This window comes from Haematobia irritans, chromosome 2, assembly GCF_050003625.1.
Source record: "Haematobia irritans isolate KBUSLIRL chromosome 2, ASM5000362v1, whole genome shotgun sequence".
NCBI lineage: Eukaryota > Metazoa > Arthropoda > Insecta > Diptera > Muscidae > Haematobia > Haematobia irritans.
The window spans coordinates 186,707,541-186,725,458 of record NC_134398.1 but is presented as its reverse complement, the minus strand read 5'-3'; the positions used below and the strand labels follow the sequence as shown (position 1 = coordinate 186,725,458).

Sequence of the window (17,918 nt, the reverse complement as noted above, 5' to 3'; positions counted from 1 at the left end):
TCATCACATTTAACATAATTTTTTGCATTTATAAAAGAATGATGTTTAGTTTTAAGTAGCAAGTTACATATTCCCTGCCAGCATTTCAAAGTTCCATTTCATCCTCATCGCTACCACAGACTCGTAAATTTCACCTCAACCATCGCGAACTGTGATGGGGAAGCATATCAAAAAGTACAAAATGTACCCTGCCAGCATTTCAAAGTTCCATTTCATCTTCATCGCTACCACAGACTCGTAAATGTCACTACAACCATCCTACTGTGATGGGGGGCAGCATATCATAAAGTACAAAATGTACTTCATACATGTATTTTGCCATCACTACTTTTACAAAATCCATTTTATTTTTTGTGAAACGCCAAGCGCAACCAGATTGTTATATTTTATTTAAATAAAAACGAAACAAAAGTTCTGAAAACATAGATTTTACGCTTAAAATTGTGAAAGGTATATTGGTGAACAATTTTTGATTTTCCAAATGGAATAAAGTGATTGTTTTTCAAATATTTTACAGACACGCTGCCTCCATCGAATAAAAACACTGGCTGATAGACGCTGAAACATGTAACTCGCTACTTGTAACTCTACATCATCATTAATGCAAAAAATTATGTTAAATGTGATGTGATAGTGGTATAAATGTTATATTTGTAAGAATTTGTAAATGATTAATCAAATAAATAAATATCTAAACAAACGTGTTTTACTCGACCACAATGATTCTTTTACCACTATCTTAAAATGTGCTTTTTCTGATTGTTTGGAGAGTCTCTTATTGGCGTCGTTCTAAATTGATCTATAAAGGCACCTAATAATTGCACTCATGCGAAACCTTTTTGTAGTAACTTGGCGTGGTACAACTTCTCAATAGTGACGGCGCTTTTCCGACGAGTTTTTGATATCGTATATGATTGTTTTTGACGTACTGGGGATTCTCAGAAGCGCCCCCAAATTCAAAAAATGTTGGCAGGGTACATGAAAGTATTTTGCCATCACTACTGTTAGAGGAGTCATTTTATTTTTTGTGAAACGCCAAGCGCAACCAGCTAGTTATATTTTATTTAAATAAAAACGAAAATAAAGTTCTGGAAACATGGATATTACGCTTAAAATTGTGAAAGGTATATGGTGAACAATTTTCGACTCACAGACTCGTAAATGTCACCACAACCATCGCGAACTGTGATGGGGGAAGCATATCAAAAAGTACAAAATGTACATGAAAGAATTTTGCCATCACTAGTGTTAGAAGAGCCATTTTATTTTTTGTGAAACGCCAAGCGCAACCAGCTTGTTATATTTTATTTAAATAAAAACGAAAATAAAGTTCTGAAAACATAGATATTACGCTTAAAATTGTGAAAGGTATATGGTGAACAATTTTCGACTTTCCAAATAGAATAAAGTGATCGTTTTTCAAATATTTTTCCAGGCACGCTGTCTCCATCGAAAATAAACAAACTGCTTGATAGACGCTGCAATATGTAACTTGCTACTTAAAACTCAACATCATTCTTTTATTAATGCAAAAAATAATGTTAAATGTGATGAGATAAACCGAAAAATGCTATATTTATAGGAAATTATAAATGTTTAATCAAATCAATAAACATCTACACAATCGTGTTTTACTTGACCACAATGATTCTTTTACAATTACCTTAAAATGCACTTTTTCTGATAGTTTGCAGGGGTTCTTATTGGCGTCCTTCGAAATTGATCTAAATAGGCACCTAATAATTGCACTGATGATAAACTTTTTCGTAGTAACTTGGCGTGGTACAACTTCTCAATAGTGACGGCGCTTTTCCGACGAGTTTTTGATGTCGTATATGATTGTTTTCGACGTCGTGGGGATTCTCAGAAGCGCCCCCAAATTCAAAAAATGTTGGCAAGGTACCGGCCTTATGGCTTATGCACTTTACAGACTATCAGTTATTCCGGACGGAATGTCGGTGTTTGTAAAGAATCTTATAGTGTGTCGGATCGATACGACTTGTCGGCGATGACTAAATAATCGGTAAATGTGTTATCGATCCCATAAACATGCAGCAGTATCGATTATGCCTTCGGACTTAACTTATAATATGCACAATATATGGGATATGTTCGACGCGAGCACTGTCGTCCGGAATAACTGATAATCTGTAAAGCGCATTATGAAAGTACTCGTGGTCAAGAGTCGTTAACGCTAAACGACTTTATTTTGTTTACCAATCAAAGATTCTTATTGGTACTTAATTTAATTGCGCTCCGTCGCATAAAAGTACATGGGCGTACGTTTTGTAATACCGCCGTCATCAAATATTAATTATTACCGCCTGCATTGTCTGAACGTGTGTTTTTGTCGCTGCTGCCCCGAAGTTAAACGTGTGGTTTTATTTTTGGTAAAACTAAAATTTTCTATTGCACAAAACACTTCATTTAATTCAACAACTAATCAAAACTAAGATATTTCCCACACGGAAAGTGCTTGGCAGTGCAGCAGCATTTTTCGGATACTGAAAACGCAACTGTATGTGTGTGTGACAGCTAGCAAACAGCCGTTTTTTTCCTGGAGTAGAAGAAAAAAACAGAAACGACATAGAAAAGTTAATAATAATTATTATATATTAGAAAAGTGATCACGTTTGAAATCGTCGCCTTGATATAAAATATTGCTTGTGGTTGATTTGTGTATTGCAATTTCAAGTGAGAAAATTTTGCATAAAACATTTCTAACAAAAGCAACAACAAAAAAAGAGGAACAAGATTTTCTTCTTTTGTTTGCAAAATTCTGCGTATTTTCGCCCCCTCTTTTAAATAAATTCCGTATAGCTTTTTGTGTTTGCGAGATAAGTTTTGTGTGCAGAGTGCGCGTTTAAAATAAACTTGGACAAAAACTGCTGAAAAACAAATTACATGGAAGACGTCATTGTTGTTAGCAGCGATTCTTCATCAAACAGCTCCTCCGATATGGAAATTGAAATGGAACCAACCGAAATGGAAACTACCAGCGAAAGCATAGTTCCCAAGGACAACGCAACGTAAGTACATAGCTACGACGAAGAAGAAAAAAAAACAAGTTTTCCAAAACCTTCAATCATAAACCCCCACGCAAAAAAAACATCAGCCCACAAAATCTGACCATTTTCTAACCACCAACAAAAATCATAACAAAAACAATGTCATACAAATTTCTATGTTATGTTTTCCTATTTTATTCCCCTACTAGTGTGTTTTTATGTAACCAGTTCCCTAGTGAAGCTCTTTTTACAGTTATGTTGCGAAATTCAAACAACTCAGTTATGTTTAAAAGAGTGGAGGAAAAAATATGAGCAAAAGCAAAGTTGTTGATAGAATTATTTTCGTCACTACGAATGACTATTGCATTTTTGGTTTTTTTTTGGTTTAAAATATTTGTTTTCATTGTAGTGGAGAATATTTTTTGTTTTTTTCTTCATTCCTATTCTATTTCCCCTTCACCGTGTATTTCCAATTGGTTTTTAAGCAATGGGAGAGAGTTGACATGTGTTTGGAGAGTTTTGTTATGAGAGGAGAGTTTAAGTGCAATGTTGTTGTATTTATTGTTGGTGTTGTAAACATGTGATGTTCTAATGGATGGTCAAGGATAATTGATGTGTTGTGCTAGAGTGCTGCCAAATATGAGGTTGAATTTATTTTTAATTTTTAAAATTCCTCAATTTTTTTTTGCAAAACATTGCCGAGGGGGAGTGGGTGACAAAAACCCCGAATTGTTGAGTAGCTATATACCACAGCAGTTAGGCTTATAACGATGTTGTAGTGTGGTGGCAGGCATATGTATAATATTAAATTTGGAAAATATTTTGCATAAAAAAATGATTTTAACTTAAACCATGGTCTGGCGGTGCAACAGAGGCTCAGCTGTGATTTCCTATCGAGGAAATTGTATTGGAATCTAGAATAAAATGGGCCTTAAATAGTTTTGGAGCATTCAAATTCCCCGAACCTGGTGGAATTACTACGGCGGAGTTACAATCATTTTAGCCAAACAGTCAGCTGCAACAACGTCGCTATCGCTGTGGTCGAAAAAAAAGGTACACACACGGTCCTCAAAATAATGTCAGATGTACCAAACATAGTGGATTACACCCTTTTCAACAAAAAGTTTGAAACTTTAATTCCCACCAGTGAGGCGTGGTGCACACACACAGATCCTAGGGAATAAACGTTATATAGATTTCTATACTGATGGCTCCAAATTGGATGGACATATATATTCTAAAGATCTGGAACTTCGAATAGCGAACAGATTGCCTAATCACTGTAGTGTTTTTCAGGCTGAAATATTAGCAATAAGAGAGGTGGCGTATTGCCTGAGAAGTAATGTTCCAACAAATGTTGGCATTAAATATACTCAGACAGTCAATCTGCAATAAAATCCGTGTTGATGGCCGTGTTCCTTAACACGGCCATCGACTGCCGCAAATATCTCAACGAGATGGCAGAGCAGTACAATATTCACCTAATATGGGTGCCTGACCATAGGAACATACCGGGGAACTGCGAAGCGGATGACTTAGCAAGGCTAAGAACTACCTTACATATACCAGGGGAACTAGAATCTGTTGGTATGCCTCTGGCTACCTGCAAGCTCTTACTGCGTGAGAAGGCTGTTATGATGGCAAATGTTCGATGGGAGAATAGCAAGGGTTGTAACGACACCTAGATATGCTAGTGTTCTTAAGACGTCAGATATCACTCCTGATATCTGCTATAACGGGTCGCTGTCAGATAGGCGATTTTGCAAAAACTATTAGCACGAAGTATAATGACTACTGCATGAGTTGTCATGATGCGGAGGGAAAGGAATTAATTAAACACCTCTGGTGTGAGTGTCCTGCATTTTGTGTAAGGTGTAAGCGAATTTTAGGGGCATATAGCTTTAGATTACTGGCGGACTTGGAAAACTTTAACTTCAGTTAATGTTTTTGGAACAATCTGGTTGTTTCAACAGAAGAAAATAATCGAGAAGGTTCAGCGGTTAAAACTAGAAGTGGTCATACTATGTAATAGGTACTTTTAGTTAATGTAGTATCACAATGGACTGAATAGTCTAAGTAAGCCTGAAACTTAATGGGGCTGCCACTTTAACCTAATTTAACCTAACTAGATGCACTTGGTCCGGCCCAGCGATGTCCTAACTTTGTTGACCTGTCTGAATACTCATCGTATTTTCTCGGGGTCTATAAATAAGGCCTTCTTGAACAAATTTGGAACTAGCGAGTAACATATTGATCATGAAAGAAAAAAAAGAAAAGGAAGAAAAATTTTGCTAAATTGGGACAGTCTAATTTGATCGTGACGATGTGGGAGGTGTCAGCCAATTCGTTGTCAGAAAGAAAGAGTTTTCTCACCAATAAGCGTTTCATCTTCAAGCCGTCATTGGCACGGCCGAATGATTGGTCGTTGCTGAATTTTTGCTTTACTTTACCCTTTTCCAGCAAGTCAGTGTGGACCACACATTTGAATCAGAGAAAACAAGGACAATTAATGTTGCAGCCGAAATATCTGCTGCCTACCGAAACGAAATCGTGATTGTTTGTCACTTTATCGCCCTCGTTAGCAGCTTTCGAGACACCTGGATGAGGCTCTTCCAAAATTTATTTGTTAGTAGTTTTAGCAGTAGAATAAACACAAATGAACCGGTTATGCAGGTTAGGTTTGGCATAGAGGCAACCCGATATATGAGGCTCACATAGAGTTTTCAGTCAATTATGATACCGCAGTGGCGAATTTCTCTCAGATCACCGAGTACTGCCAGATTCGATGTTTAGCTCAATGAAAAGTGATATCTTTTTTATAGGCGAGTCCGAACGGAGTTTCACATTGCAGTGGGACTACTTAGAGAAGCTTTGGCAAAACTCAGAAATATCACCAGCATAACTGAGAAAGGATAATGCACCACTGAATAATTTTCTATAGAAATTAAATTTTGCAAAAATTTGTTTAGAAATAAAATTTTGCAAGAATTTACTATAAAAAAATTGCCAAAAACGCTCTGTTATGTATTGAAATTGAATATAACACGCGTTGAATAAGGATATTACTAATATTGAGTATTTATTGAATTATAGATACAATGGAATGGTGTTACACAATTGAAGTATTAGTTGCGAATGAAAATATTCCATGATAAAAGATTATATTATAGTGAGAGACTCAAAAGTAGCGAGTGCAATTAAGGGTTATGTTAGTAACAGATTCAAGATACAATTACATAGAATAAAAGGATTGCCATTTAAATAAAATATGAGACACTATAGTCTCCCAGGCTAAAAACGGACGTGGTCTGTTAAATATCCTGGCGGTCGTCTTCTTCGGCTAGATCTTCTCAATGGTGTGGACGAATCTGATGTGGGTGACTGCCGAGTTGTTGCTGATTCAAAAGGTGGAGCAATAGATGAGTTTGTAACTCGTTGCTCGATTCGGATTTCATCATAAGTTGGTTTTGGTCTCGGTGGCAATTCAAACGTTACTTTCTTTTCTGGTTTTTCAATGTTACTCTTGTATAGCTGGTTAATGTGTCGCTTGAGCTCATAACCATTATCGAGCTTGACTTGATAATGCATATTTCCAAACTTTGCTTTGACTGTTCCAAATTTCCAAGTTTGATTGTTCCCGCCATACCAACGCACTTGTACTCTATCTCCCAGGCTTAATTTTCGGACTTTAAGAGTTAAAGCTGTAGATGATCCTTCCTTCCAGGGGCGTATTGCATCCAGTTTAATTCTTAACTCACGACCAAGATATAATTTTGATGGACTATTACCGTCTGCTAATGGTGTTGATCTATATCGAAAAACAATTTCTTGAATTTTTTCATTAATTGATATTTTATCGTTTTCCATGGCTTTAAGTTTATATTTTAATGTTTGAATGTACCTTTCGGCTAAGCCATTCGTGGCCGGGTGCCCTGGCGCAATAAATTTCTGAATAATGCCATTTTGAGTACAATACTCATGAAACATTTTACTTTGAAAAATAGTAGCATTGTCCGAGACAATAATTTGAGGAAAACCGTGAGTATAAAATATATTTTGTAATATAGTTATTGTTTTTTCAGTAGTTGGTGCTTCTTTAATGACTCTTACTTCAGGCCATTTCGATTTTGCATCGACCAATACGAAAAAATAATGATTTTGAAATGGGCCGGCATAATCTATATGTACTCTTTCAAAATTCTCACCTGGTTCTTCCCATTGATGTGTTACTTTCGTTGGATTTTTCTGCACCATGGCACATTCGGGACAAGATTTTACCACATTTTCGATGTCGGAATCTATTCCTTTCCCGAATAAAAACTGGTTTGGCATCTTTGTGCAGCTTGAGGTAACATACCGCTTCGGGAATACATCCAACTTTGGGCTCGAAAATTTCCTCAAATTTAGAAATAATTTTATCGATTGAATTGATTGTGTCATAATTTTTGCCGTTGTCCATTGTACTTTCCAGGTCGATATCGGATAAATTTATTTTCAGATGGCGAATCCACACTCGTCCCAGAAGGGGTGAGTGGTTTGCTGGTACGATAAACATTTGCTCGTTTGAAGACTTGTTTTTGTACGTAACTTTAACGTCAACAACACCCACTGGCACAAACACATCACCTGTATAAGCTCGGAAAGCTATGTTTGTTTTTTTAATTGGGTTTTTTAAATGCAATTTTGTAAACTCGTTTTCTGGAATTAAGGTGTATCCCGCTCCAGAATCCACCTCGAACTTTTGCTGCTTGCCTTCAATTTTTACGTTGATAAAAAACTTGTGTGTATCCACTGACACTTGATTGAAGTTTTGGTAGATATCGATCACCTGATTAATTCCAAAATCAGTAGGGTATGTTCCATCAGTGACAGTCGATAAACAGTTATCGATAGCATTTGTACTCGATTGTTTAAGTCTGTGTTGAATACATACTTGTTGAACATGACCAACTTTTCCACACGATTGACACTTCAGTGTTTGTTTTTTGATTCTGCAATCATTTGACAAATGATTAGTACGACCACAACGGAGACACATACCTTGTAATCCTAATTGGTGGTAATCGATTTTTGTTGATGTTTTCGCTCTGCTCCGGCTTTGACTGCGATGCCTGCTTCTCCCTCTTCGCCTGCTGTTTTGTTTTTGAATTTTGTTGATCTCCACTGCAGCTGATGTTGATGACCCATATGAAATTGCCTTGCTGTCAACTTTTGCGGCCTCTAACGTCGTTGCTTTTTCAACTATTTGCTTGAATGATGCATTAGGAGTTTGCAAAAGTTGTTCACGTATATGCCCGTCTCGTATACCTCTAATAAATTGGGCTCGAAGAAAAATTTCTGAAACGGATTTTTGGCACACACATAAAAACTCGCAACCAGCTGAACGTTGTTGAAGTACAGAAACAAATTCTGATATAGATTGATTCTCGTTTTGCAGTTCACTTAGAAATTTGTGTTGTTCCACAAGGATGTTCTTCTTCGGGCAGAAGTGTGTTTCTAGTAACATGATTATTTCTTCATACTGTAACTCACTGATATTTTTAGGTGCAGCTATGTTGGAAAGAATTGAATATGTTGGTGCTCCAATGTACTGTAACAAAAGTTTTGCACAAGTACTTTTGTCACTAAAAACATTTTTAAGCTGAAAGTGAAGTTCCAACCGCTCCTTATAGGTTTTGAAACTTTCTGTTTTTGGGTCGAAAACATCGAAATTTGTTATGATGTTAACGCTTGTGGTTGTGGCGGTTGCCGGTGTTGAAGCTATTGCTTGTTGATTTTTCATGGCTGTCGCCATAGTGTTGATAGCTTCCAACAATGCCGCTAATTGATTGGAATCCATTTTAGGTTATGGCAGTTGAATCCAGAAATTAATTAATTACAGGAAAAATCTTATTCACAATTTGATGAAATTGAGCTTTATCCTCGTCGCCAATTCTTTGTTATGTATTGAAATTGAATATAACACGCGTTGAATAAGGATATTACTAATATTGAGTATTTATTGAATTATAGATACAATGGAATGGTGTTACACAATTGAAGTATTAGTTGCGAATGAAAATATTCCATGATAAAAGATTATATTATAGTGAGAGACTCAAAAGTAGCGAGTGCAATTAAGGGTTATGTTAATAACAGATTCAAGATACAATTACATAGAATAAAAGGATTGCCATTTAAATAAAATATGAGACACTATACGCTCTATAGAAATCAATTTTTACAAGAATGTTCTAAAGAAATAAAAATGTGCTAACATTGTCTACAGACAGCGTTGCCAGAATTGTTTCACCAAAAACCGCTAGATTTGTCCAAAAAACTAGCCAAAAAAAGCTAAAAAATGTCAAAAAATAGCTAGAAAAAAAGCTAAATTTTTTTGTATCAAAAGTCACATTTTTGATTGAAATTTATCAAACTTAAAGGCTTTGTTTCACTTAAAACGCATATTATTTTAATTGTATTCATTCATTATTTCCATTTCTGTGAGACTGTAAGAAAATCTAAGTCATATTAGCTATGTTTGCGTACTAGATACATTTTGATTACTATCACAAATTTTTACTGGAAGTCCTTCGTTTATATTTCCTAGTAAAAACATTTTTCCCAGTAAACTTGCGATTATCAGCTGGTTAATCATCAACAAGTCCAATGTGCGATATATTGCACAATATCACATAGAACTGCATTAGAAAATATCAATATATTTCGTTTTAACTGAATTAATGATAAATTTTCCTAACTTCTCCTAATATTACCCAAGAGAATAAAACCCATTCTAACTGTCTTGCACGTTTATACTGAATAAATCCATTCCATTAATAAATAGCAGATTTGTTTTGATCCTATCACAACGAATTTTTTTTATTGATTTTTTTTTTTGTGTTAAAAAAATAATACCACATTCAAAACTTTATTATTATTATTAAATTATTTCTATGTTAGATTCCAAAGATTTTGTACACTAATGATTTTGGTATTGATTCCGAGTAAAATTTGAATTTATTCGTTTTTTCAGCTTTTTCTTCATGAGCTATCACATTGCTTTAAAAACGTGCTAACGACAACTTAAAGTTCCAAATTCAGACTCGACTTTAAGTAGAAATTATTCAATGTATACGTTTTTAAAATAAAATGTTGAAACCCCTCTTCTATTTTTGAACGCTATTTTGGTTTGTGGTCAAGATACAAAAACTCCACAAATTTAAAGACTATTTCATTAATTTTGAGAATTTTTTGGAATTGACCCTAGCCTTCTTTCATGAAAAGATACCCATTTTTAAGTTGAATCACTTAACTATAAGGACAAAACGACTTTATCGCCTTTTGGACAAGGGAAACAGTTTATATAAGAGAAATTCACAAATGCTATTATAACCAAAATTCGCGCTTATATTTTAAGGACATGAAATCTTTGGCCTCCAACAATATTTTTTCAGTGTACAAAGCAATTCACATCTACTATTTTAATTTAGAAATATCATAATAACTTTAGAATATTATAATAACATAAAAAGGATAAACGAGTCAAATGCTAATATTCCTAATAATTTACTGACAGTTTATATAAGGATGGTAATAGTAGATTTAATGGTTACGATAACTTTTATGAATACGAAGAAAAAACTTTACAACAAGGTGTATTTGCTGCAAAAATGCCCGCATAATGGCTGGAATAATTATTGTTTCAATTGAGCTTTGAAATATGTGGAAAACCTTATTCTGGCAGCAAGGCTTAGGTTAAAGCGAAGTTTTATCCATATTTCAATAGGAACATGCCGAAAATAAAAAAGCCAAAAATAGCTAAAAGGGTCATGAAAAAAAGCCAGAAAAAAAGCTAAAAGCTAAATGCATTTTTTCCCCGCTAAACGTCTTCAAAAAAAGCCAAATCTAGCGGGAAAAAAGCTAAATTGGCAACGCTGTCTACAGATATAAAGTTTTGAGAAAGTTTTCTATAGAAATAAAATTTTGACAAAATTTTCTATAGAAATAAAATTTTGACAAAATTTTCTATAGAAATAAAATTTTGACAAAATTTTCTATAGAAATAAAATTTTGACAAAATTTTCTATAGAAATAAAATTTTGACAAAATTTTCTATGAAAATAAAATTTTGATAAAATATTGTATGAAAAAAAAATTTGACAAAATTTCCTATACAAATAAATTTTTTTAACTTTTTTCTATAGAAATAGAATATTGACAAAATTTTCTATAGAAATAAAATTTTGACAAAATTTTCTATAGAAATAAAATTTTGACAAAATTTTCTATAGAAATAAAATTTTTACAAAATTTTCTATAGAAATAAAATTTTGACAAAATTTTCTATAGAAATAACATTTTGACAAAGTTTTCTATAGAAATAACATTTTGACAGAATTTTCTATAGAAATAAAATTTTGACAAAATGTTCTATAGAAATAAAATTTTGACAAAGTTTTCTATAGAAATAACATTTTGACAAAATTTTCTGTAGACATAAAATTATTAAAAAATTTTCTATAGAAATAAAATGTTTACAAAATTTTCTATAAAAATAAAATTTTGACAAACATTTCTATAGAAATAAAATTTTGACAAAATTTTCTATAGAAATAAAATTTTGACAAAATTTACTATAAAAATAAAATGTTGACAACTTTTTCTGTTGAAATAAAAGGTTAACAAAATTTTCTATAAATTCAATATAAAACATTTCTTTTGAATAGAACAAAATTTTTTTATATACGAACCACAAAAACTTCAAAATGGCACGAGTGGTAACCGTGATACTAATACTGTAGATGTGAAATGAGGTATAGCTCCTACATATCTAAAATTTCTAGCAAAAGCTCTTTTTGCCTGGCTCTAAACTTGTAAATGAACTGCTTCTGTTCAAAATTTTTGAACGGAGCTAATATCGTCATTTTTGGGGCAAAAATCGGAAAATCGGCTTTTGCTATTTTTTGAGTAAAAAATCGTCAAAATGCCGATAAATCGGCAAAATTGGCAGCCCTGGGTGGCAGCTCGATGTATCAGGCTCACTTAGACTATTCAGTCCATTGTGATACCACATTGGTGAACTTCTCTCTTATCACTGAGTGCTGCCCGATTCCATGTTAACCTCAATGACAAGGGACCTCCTTCTTATATCCGAGTCCGAACGGCGTTCCACATTGCAGTGAAATCACTTAGAGAAGCTTTGAAACCCTCAGAAATGTCACCAGCATTACTGAGGTGGGATAATCCACCGCTGTAAAACTTTTTGGTGTTCGGTCGAAGCAGGAATCGAACCTTGTGTTCATACATCGGTAATAATTATCTAGTGACTTACATTACAAAGTAATCGGTTCAATAGAAACGGTTTTATTAAATACTTACGCTTTTGGAAACAGCATTCCCATTACTGGGTCTACAGAGCCAAATTGGCTCTTTTTTGAACTGCTGGCCTTTTTCTGGCTCTTTCTTATTTTGGCTAATTTCTAGTTTTTGTTTTTCTAATTAAAGTGGCTAAATTGAAGGTCCACTAAAAAAGTGAAAAAAGCGAAAAATTCCAAAAAAAAAATTCCAAAAAAAGGAAATTTATTTCTGTGAACTTTTGACAGAGCAACATATGTCCTATTTTCAAGACATCGATATTTGAATTAAATTTATTTAAATGAAATAATATGTTGTATTTTTTAAGAAATTATGATAGGATGTTTCATTAAATGATTAGCCTTATATTGTTTTGTCAAAAGTCCAAATATATATTTCTATACGATATTGATACTCTATCAATCAGAGAAGAAATTAAATACTTTTATATATTTCCTCAATTGCATTTTACTCAGCGTCTAGGTGTGATGCATTTCATCTAATTTTGTTATTATTTTGCTTTTGTGTTTTTTTGTTTTGGATATATCAGTGAAGCGGAAATACCATAATTGGGGTGCACAGCAGTTAAATTTAAATTTTAAATTTAACAAAGAGAAATCATGCGAAATAGCCAACAGTGAAACAATTGAGATTATCAATGGGTATAGTCGTCGTGTATAGATGAATGTGATGTTGGATTGTGTTACCATAAAATTATGGCAAAATTGGTACATTTGTTGTTGTCTGCTTTCGTTTCAAGGAAAACAACTCGTATTGACATTGAATGTGTGAGGAGCAAAAGTGGGACGAGATTCAAAAGAAATTAAATAAAAAACAAATAGCTTTCTGCCACCGCCTCAACGCATTTGTTTTGTTTTTCATTTTGATTTCTTTATTTCCCTTTTATTTTTGTTTAATTTTCAAGAGAATATGCAAAAAAAAAAAAGTGCGAAAAACAGACAACACAATGAAAACAACGTTGGGTGAAAATATTTCAATCAGTTTTCATCACATTCGAATTCCATTATTTTTGGGTTTTCCTTCATTAAGAATAAATTGTACAAAAATTAAAATTTTCCAATTTGATCTTTTCTTGGTGCATTATTCATTAGATTCTTCAATTAATGTCTTAAAAAATATGTTTTTAACAAAATACATAGATGCCTAACAATGTTCTAGTTTTGTACAAATTATTATGATTGTTACTTTGTAATTCGGTAAGCCTCATTATTTATTTTTTTTATAGGAATGTTCCGTGCCACAATTTTTTTCTATAGAAAATTTTTACAAAATTTTATTTCTATAAAAAGTTTTTACAAAATTTTATTTCTATAAAAAGTTTTTACAAAATTTTATTTCTATAGAAAATTTTGTCAAATTTGTATTTATAAACAAAATGTTTGCAAAATTTTATTTCTATAGAAAATTTGGTCAAAATTTTATTTCTATAGAAAATTTTGTCAAAAATTTATTTCTATAGAAAATTATGTTCAAATTTTATTTTTATAAAAAATTTTTACAAAACTTTATTTCTATAGAAAATTTTGTCAAAGTTTTATTACTGTAAAAAATGTTTGCAATATTTTATTTCTATAGAAAATTTTTGCAAAATTTTATTTCTATAGAAAATTTTTGAAAAATTTTATTTCTGAAGAAAATTTTGTCAAAATTTTATTTCTATAGAAATTTTTCCAAAATTTTATTTCTATAGAAAATTTTATCAAAATTTTATTTCTATAGAAAATTTTGTCAAAAATTTATTTCTATAGAAAATTATGTTCAAATTTTATTTTTATAAAAAATTTTTACAAAACTTTATTTCTATCGAAAATTTTTTCAAAATTTTATTTCTATAGAAAATTTTTGCAAAATTTTATTTCTATAGAAAATTTTTGCAATTTTTTTTGTATAGAAAAAAAAATTTTTTTTTTTCAAAATTTTATTTCTACAGAAAATTTTGTCAAAATTTTATTTCTATAGAAAAGTTTGTCAATTTTAATTTCTATAGAAAAGTTTGTCAAAATTTCATTTCTATAAAAAATTTTGTCAAAATATCATTTCTATAAAAATTTTTTTCAACTTTTTATTTCGATAGAAAATTTTGTCAAAATTTCATTTCTATAAAAAATTTTGTCAACATTTTATTTCGATAGAAAATTTTGTCAAAATTTTATTTCTATAGAAAATTTGTGCACAATTTTATTTCTAAAGATAATTTTTCCAAATTTTATTTCTATAGAAAATTTTTGCAAAATTTTAATTCTGTTGGAAATGTTTGCAAAATTTAATTTCTATAGGAAATTTTTGCAAAATTTTATTTCTATAGAAAATTTTGTCAAAATTTTATTTCTATAGAAAAGTTTGTCAAAATTTCATTTCTATAAAAAATTTTGTCAAAATATCATTTCTATAAAAGATTTTTTCAACTTTTTATTTCGATAGAAAATTTTGTCAAAATATCATTTCTATAAAAAATTTTTTCAACTTTTTATTTCGATAGAAAATTTTGTCAAAATTTTATTTCTATCGAAAATTTTTGCAAAATTTTATTTTTATAGACAATTTTTGCCAATTTTTTTTCTATAGAAAATGTTTTCAACATTTTATTTCTATAGAATTTTTTGCAAAATTTTATTTCTTTAAAAAATTTTTTCAATATTTTATTTCTATAGAAAATTTTGTCAATATTTTATTTCTATATAAAATGTTTGCAAAATGTTATTTCTATAAAAAATTTTGTCAAAATTTCATTTCTATAGAAAATGTTGTCAACATTTTATTTCTATAGAAAGTTTTGAACAATTTTATTTCTGTAAAAAATTTTTTCAACTTTTTATTTCGATAGAAAATTTTGTCTATATTTTTATTTCTACACAATGGACTGAATAGTCTAAGTGAGCCTGAATCTTAATCGGGCTGCCACTTTAACCTAACTTTAACCTTTATTTCTATAGAAAAATTTGTCAAAAATTTATTTCTATAGAAAATGTTGTCAAAAATTTATTTCTATAGAACATTTTGTTCAAATTTTATTTTTATAAAAAATTTTTACAAAATTTTATTTCTATAGAAAATATTTGCAAAATTTTATTTCTATTGAAAATTATTGCAAAATTTTATTTCTATTGAATTTTTTTTCTCAAAATTTTATTTCTATTGAATTTTTTTTCTCAAAATTTTATTTCTATAGAAAATGTTGTCAAAATTTCATTTATATAAAAAATTTTGTCAAAATTTCATTTCTATAAAAATTTAGTCAACCTTTTTTTCGATAGAAAATTTTGTCAAAATTTTATTTCTATAGAAAATTTTTGTAAAATTTTATTTCTGTTGGAAATTTTTGCAAAATTTTATTTCTATAGAAAATTTTCTCAAGATATTATTTCTATAGACAATTTTTGCAAAATTTTATTTCTATAGAAAATTTTTGAAAAATTTTATTTCTACAGAAAATTTGGGCAAAATTTTATTTCTATAGAAAATTTTTGCAAAATTTTATATCTATAGAACATTTTTGTAAAATTTTTTTCTGTTGGAAATTTTTGAAAAATTTTATTTCTATAGGAAATTTTTGCAAAATTTCATTTCTATAGAAAATTTTCTCAAGATATTATTTCTATAGAAAATGTTTGCAAAATTTTATTTCTATAAAAAAATTTTGCAATTTTTTTATAATTTTTTTTTTGCAAAAATTTTATTTCTATAGAAAATTTTATCAAAATTTTATTTCTAAGGAAAATGTCAAAATTTTATTTCTATAGAAAATTTTCTCTTCGTAATATATCCTAGAAGATGGCATGGGTTACCGAGATAACGAGAATAGAAATTTTTTGCTCTTTTTTATTGCTCAAATCCCTCTCGAAATTGGCTATTATGTCATGTCATGTGATTCCTAAGATTCTTTCATTTTGATAAGTTCTGCCAACGATATTCGGCCGTGACAAACAAAAATACGGATATCTATCAAACTTGGGAACTCTAAAAATTCAGAACCTCTCAAAACTGCACAGTTATGTGGGGATATTTGCCATTAAAATTAACTTCTCACAACTGGACAACTTCAGTGTCCACTTTTCAGAGGATTCACTGTATAGTATGCAATTTTATTCTTCCGATGAAAAGAATTCAGATCATCCCATCACACTTTCATTGGATCTCACGCTGTGGCATTTCGTGGATGTCATTATACGATTTACGTCATTCCCCGATGTTCCCACATTAAGATGATTTCAACTGCCTCTTGCTTATTTCCTGCAAAACACCTTACCCTACACTTCAGTGGAAACTATCAGTTTACATTATAAAGCAACTGAAAATAGCATATGCGTCATAGAAATCACAACACCACAACATTGTAATCAATCTTTATATCAGTTATTAAAATGGGAAATTTGAGTGAAAAACAAGAATAAGGGGATTTTGAGGAAATTGCGCACAATTTTTGGTAGATGGGTAAAATACTTGATGTTTTGTTAGATTTTGCAAAGAGGTACTTCATAAATTTTCAATAGAAATAAAACTTTGATAAAATTTTCTAGAGAATTAAAATTTTGCCCAATTTTTCTTAAGAAATAAAATGTTGACAAAATTTTTAAGAGAAATAAAATTGTGATAAAATATTCTAGAGTAATACAATTTTGAAAAATTTTTTTATAGAAATAAAATTTTGTCAAAATTTTCTATAGAAATAAAATTTTGACAAAATTTTCTATAGGAATAAAACTATGCAAAAATTTCCTATAGAAATAAAATTTTGACAGAATTTTCTATAGAAATAAAATTTTGCAAACATTTTCTATAGAAATAAAATTTTTAGAAAATTTTCTATAGAAATACAATTTTGACAAAATTTTTTAAAGATATAAAATTTTGACAAAATTTTCTATAGAAATAAAATTTTGCAAAAATTTTCTATAGAATTAAAATTTTGCAAAAATTTTATATAGAATTAAAATTTTGTAAAAATTTTCTATAGAATTAAAATTTTGACAACATTGTCTATAGAAATAAAATGTTGACAAAATTTTCTATAGAAATAAAATTTTGACAAAATTTTCTATAGAAATAAAATTATGACAAAATTTTCTATAGAAATAAAATGTTGACAAAATTTTCTATAGAAATAAAATTTTGCAAAAATTTTCTATTGAAATAAAATTTTGCAAAAATTTTCTATAGAAATAAAATTTTGCAAACATTTTCTATTGAAATAAAATTTTGCAAAAATTTTCTATAGAAATAAAATGTTGACAAAATTTTCTATAGAAATTAAATTATGACAAAATTTTCTATAGAAATAAAATTTTGACAAAATTTTCTATAGAAATAAAATTTTTACAAAATTTTCTTTAGAAATAAAATTTTTACAAAATTTTCTATAGAAATAAAATTTTGACAAAATTTTCTAAAGAAATTAAATTTTGACAAAATTTTCTATTGAAATAAAATTTTGACAACATTTTCAATAGAAATAAAATTTTGACAAATTTTTCTACAGAAATAAAATTTTGACAAAATTTTCTATAGAAATAAAATTTTGACAAAATTTTCTATAGAAATAAAATTTTGACAACA

The 17,918-nt window shown here is 30.0% G+C and overlaps 1 protein-coding gene and 1 long non-coding RNA gene across 2 annotated transcripts in view; both read left to right on the top strand.

Annotated features, from left to right (window-relative positions):
* Positions 1-68: 68 nt before the first annotated feature.
* On the top strand, positions 69-704 carry LOC142224410 (uncharacterized). Its single transcript, XR_012719151.1, has 2 exons — positions 69-450; positions 518-704. It is a non-coding gene; the product is annotated as an uncharacterized LOC142224410 (long non-coding RNA).
* A 1,612-nt stretch (positions 705-2,316) lies between these two features.
* Tpr2 (Tetratricopeptide repeat protein 2) overlaps positions 2,317-17,918 on the top strand; it is a 144,335-nt gene continuing 128,733 nt past the window's right edge. The window contains exon 1 of the mRNA XM_075297030.1: positions 2,317-3,029. Coding sequence (XP_075153145.1) covers positions 2,905-3,029 — 125 coding nt within the window. The 5' untranslated portion in view covers positions 2,317-2,904. The remainder of the gene's footprint in view (positions 3,030-17,918) is intronic.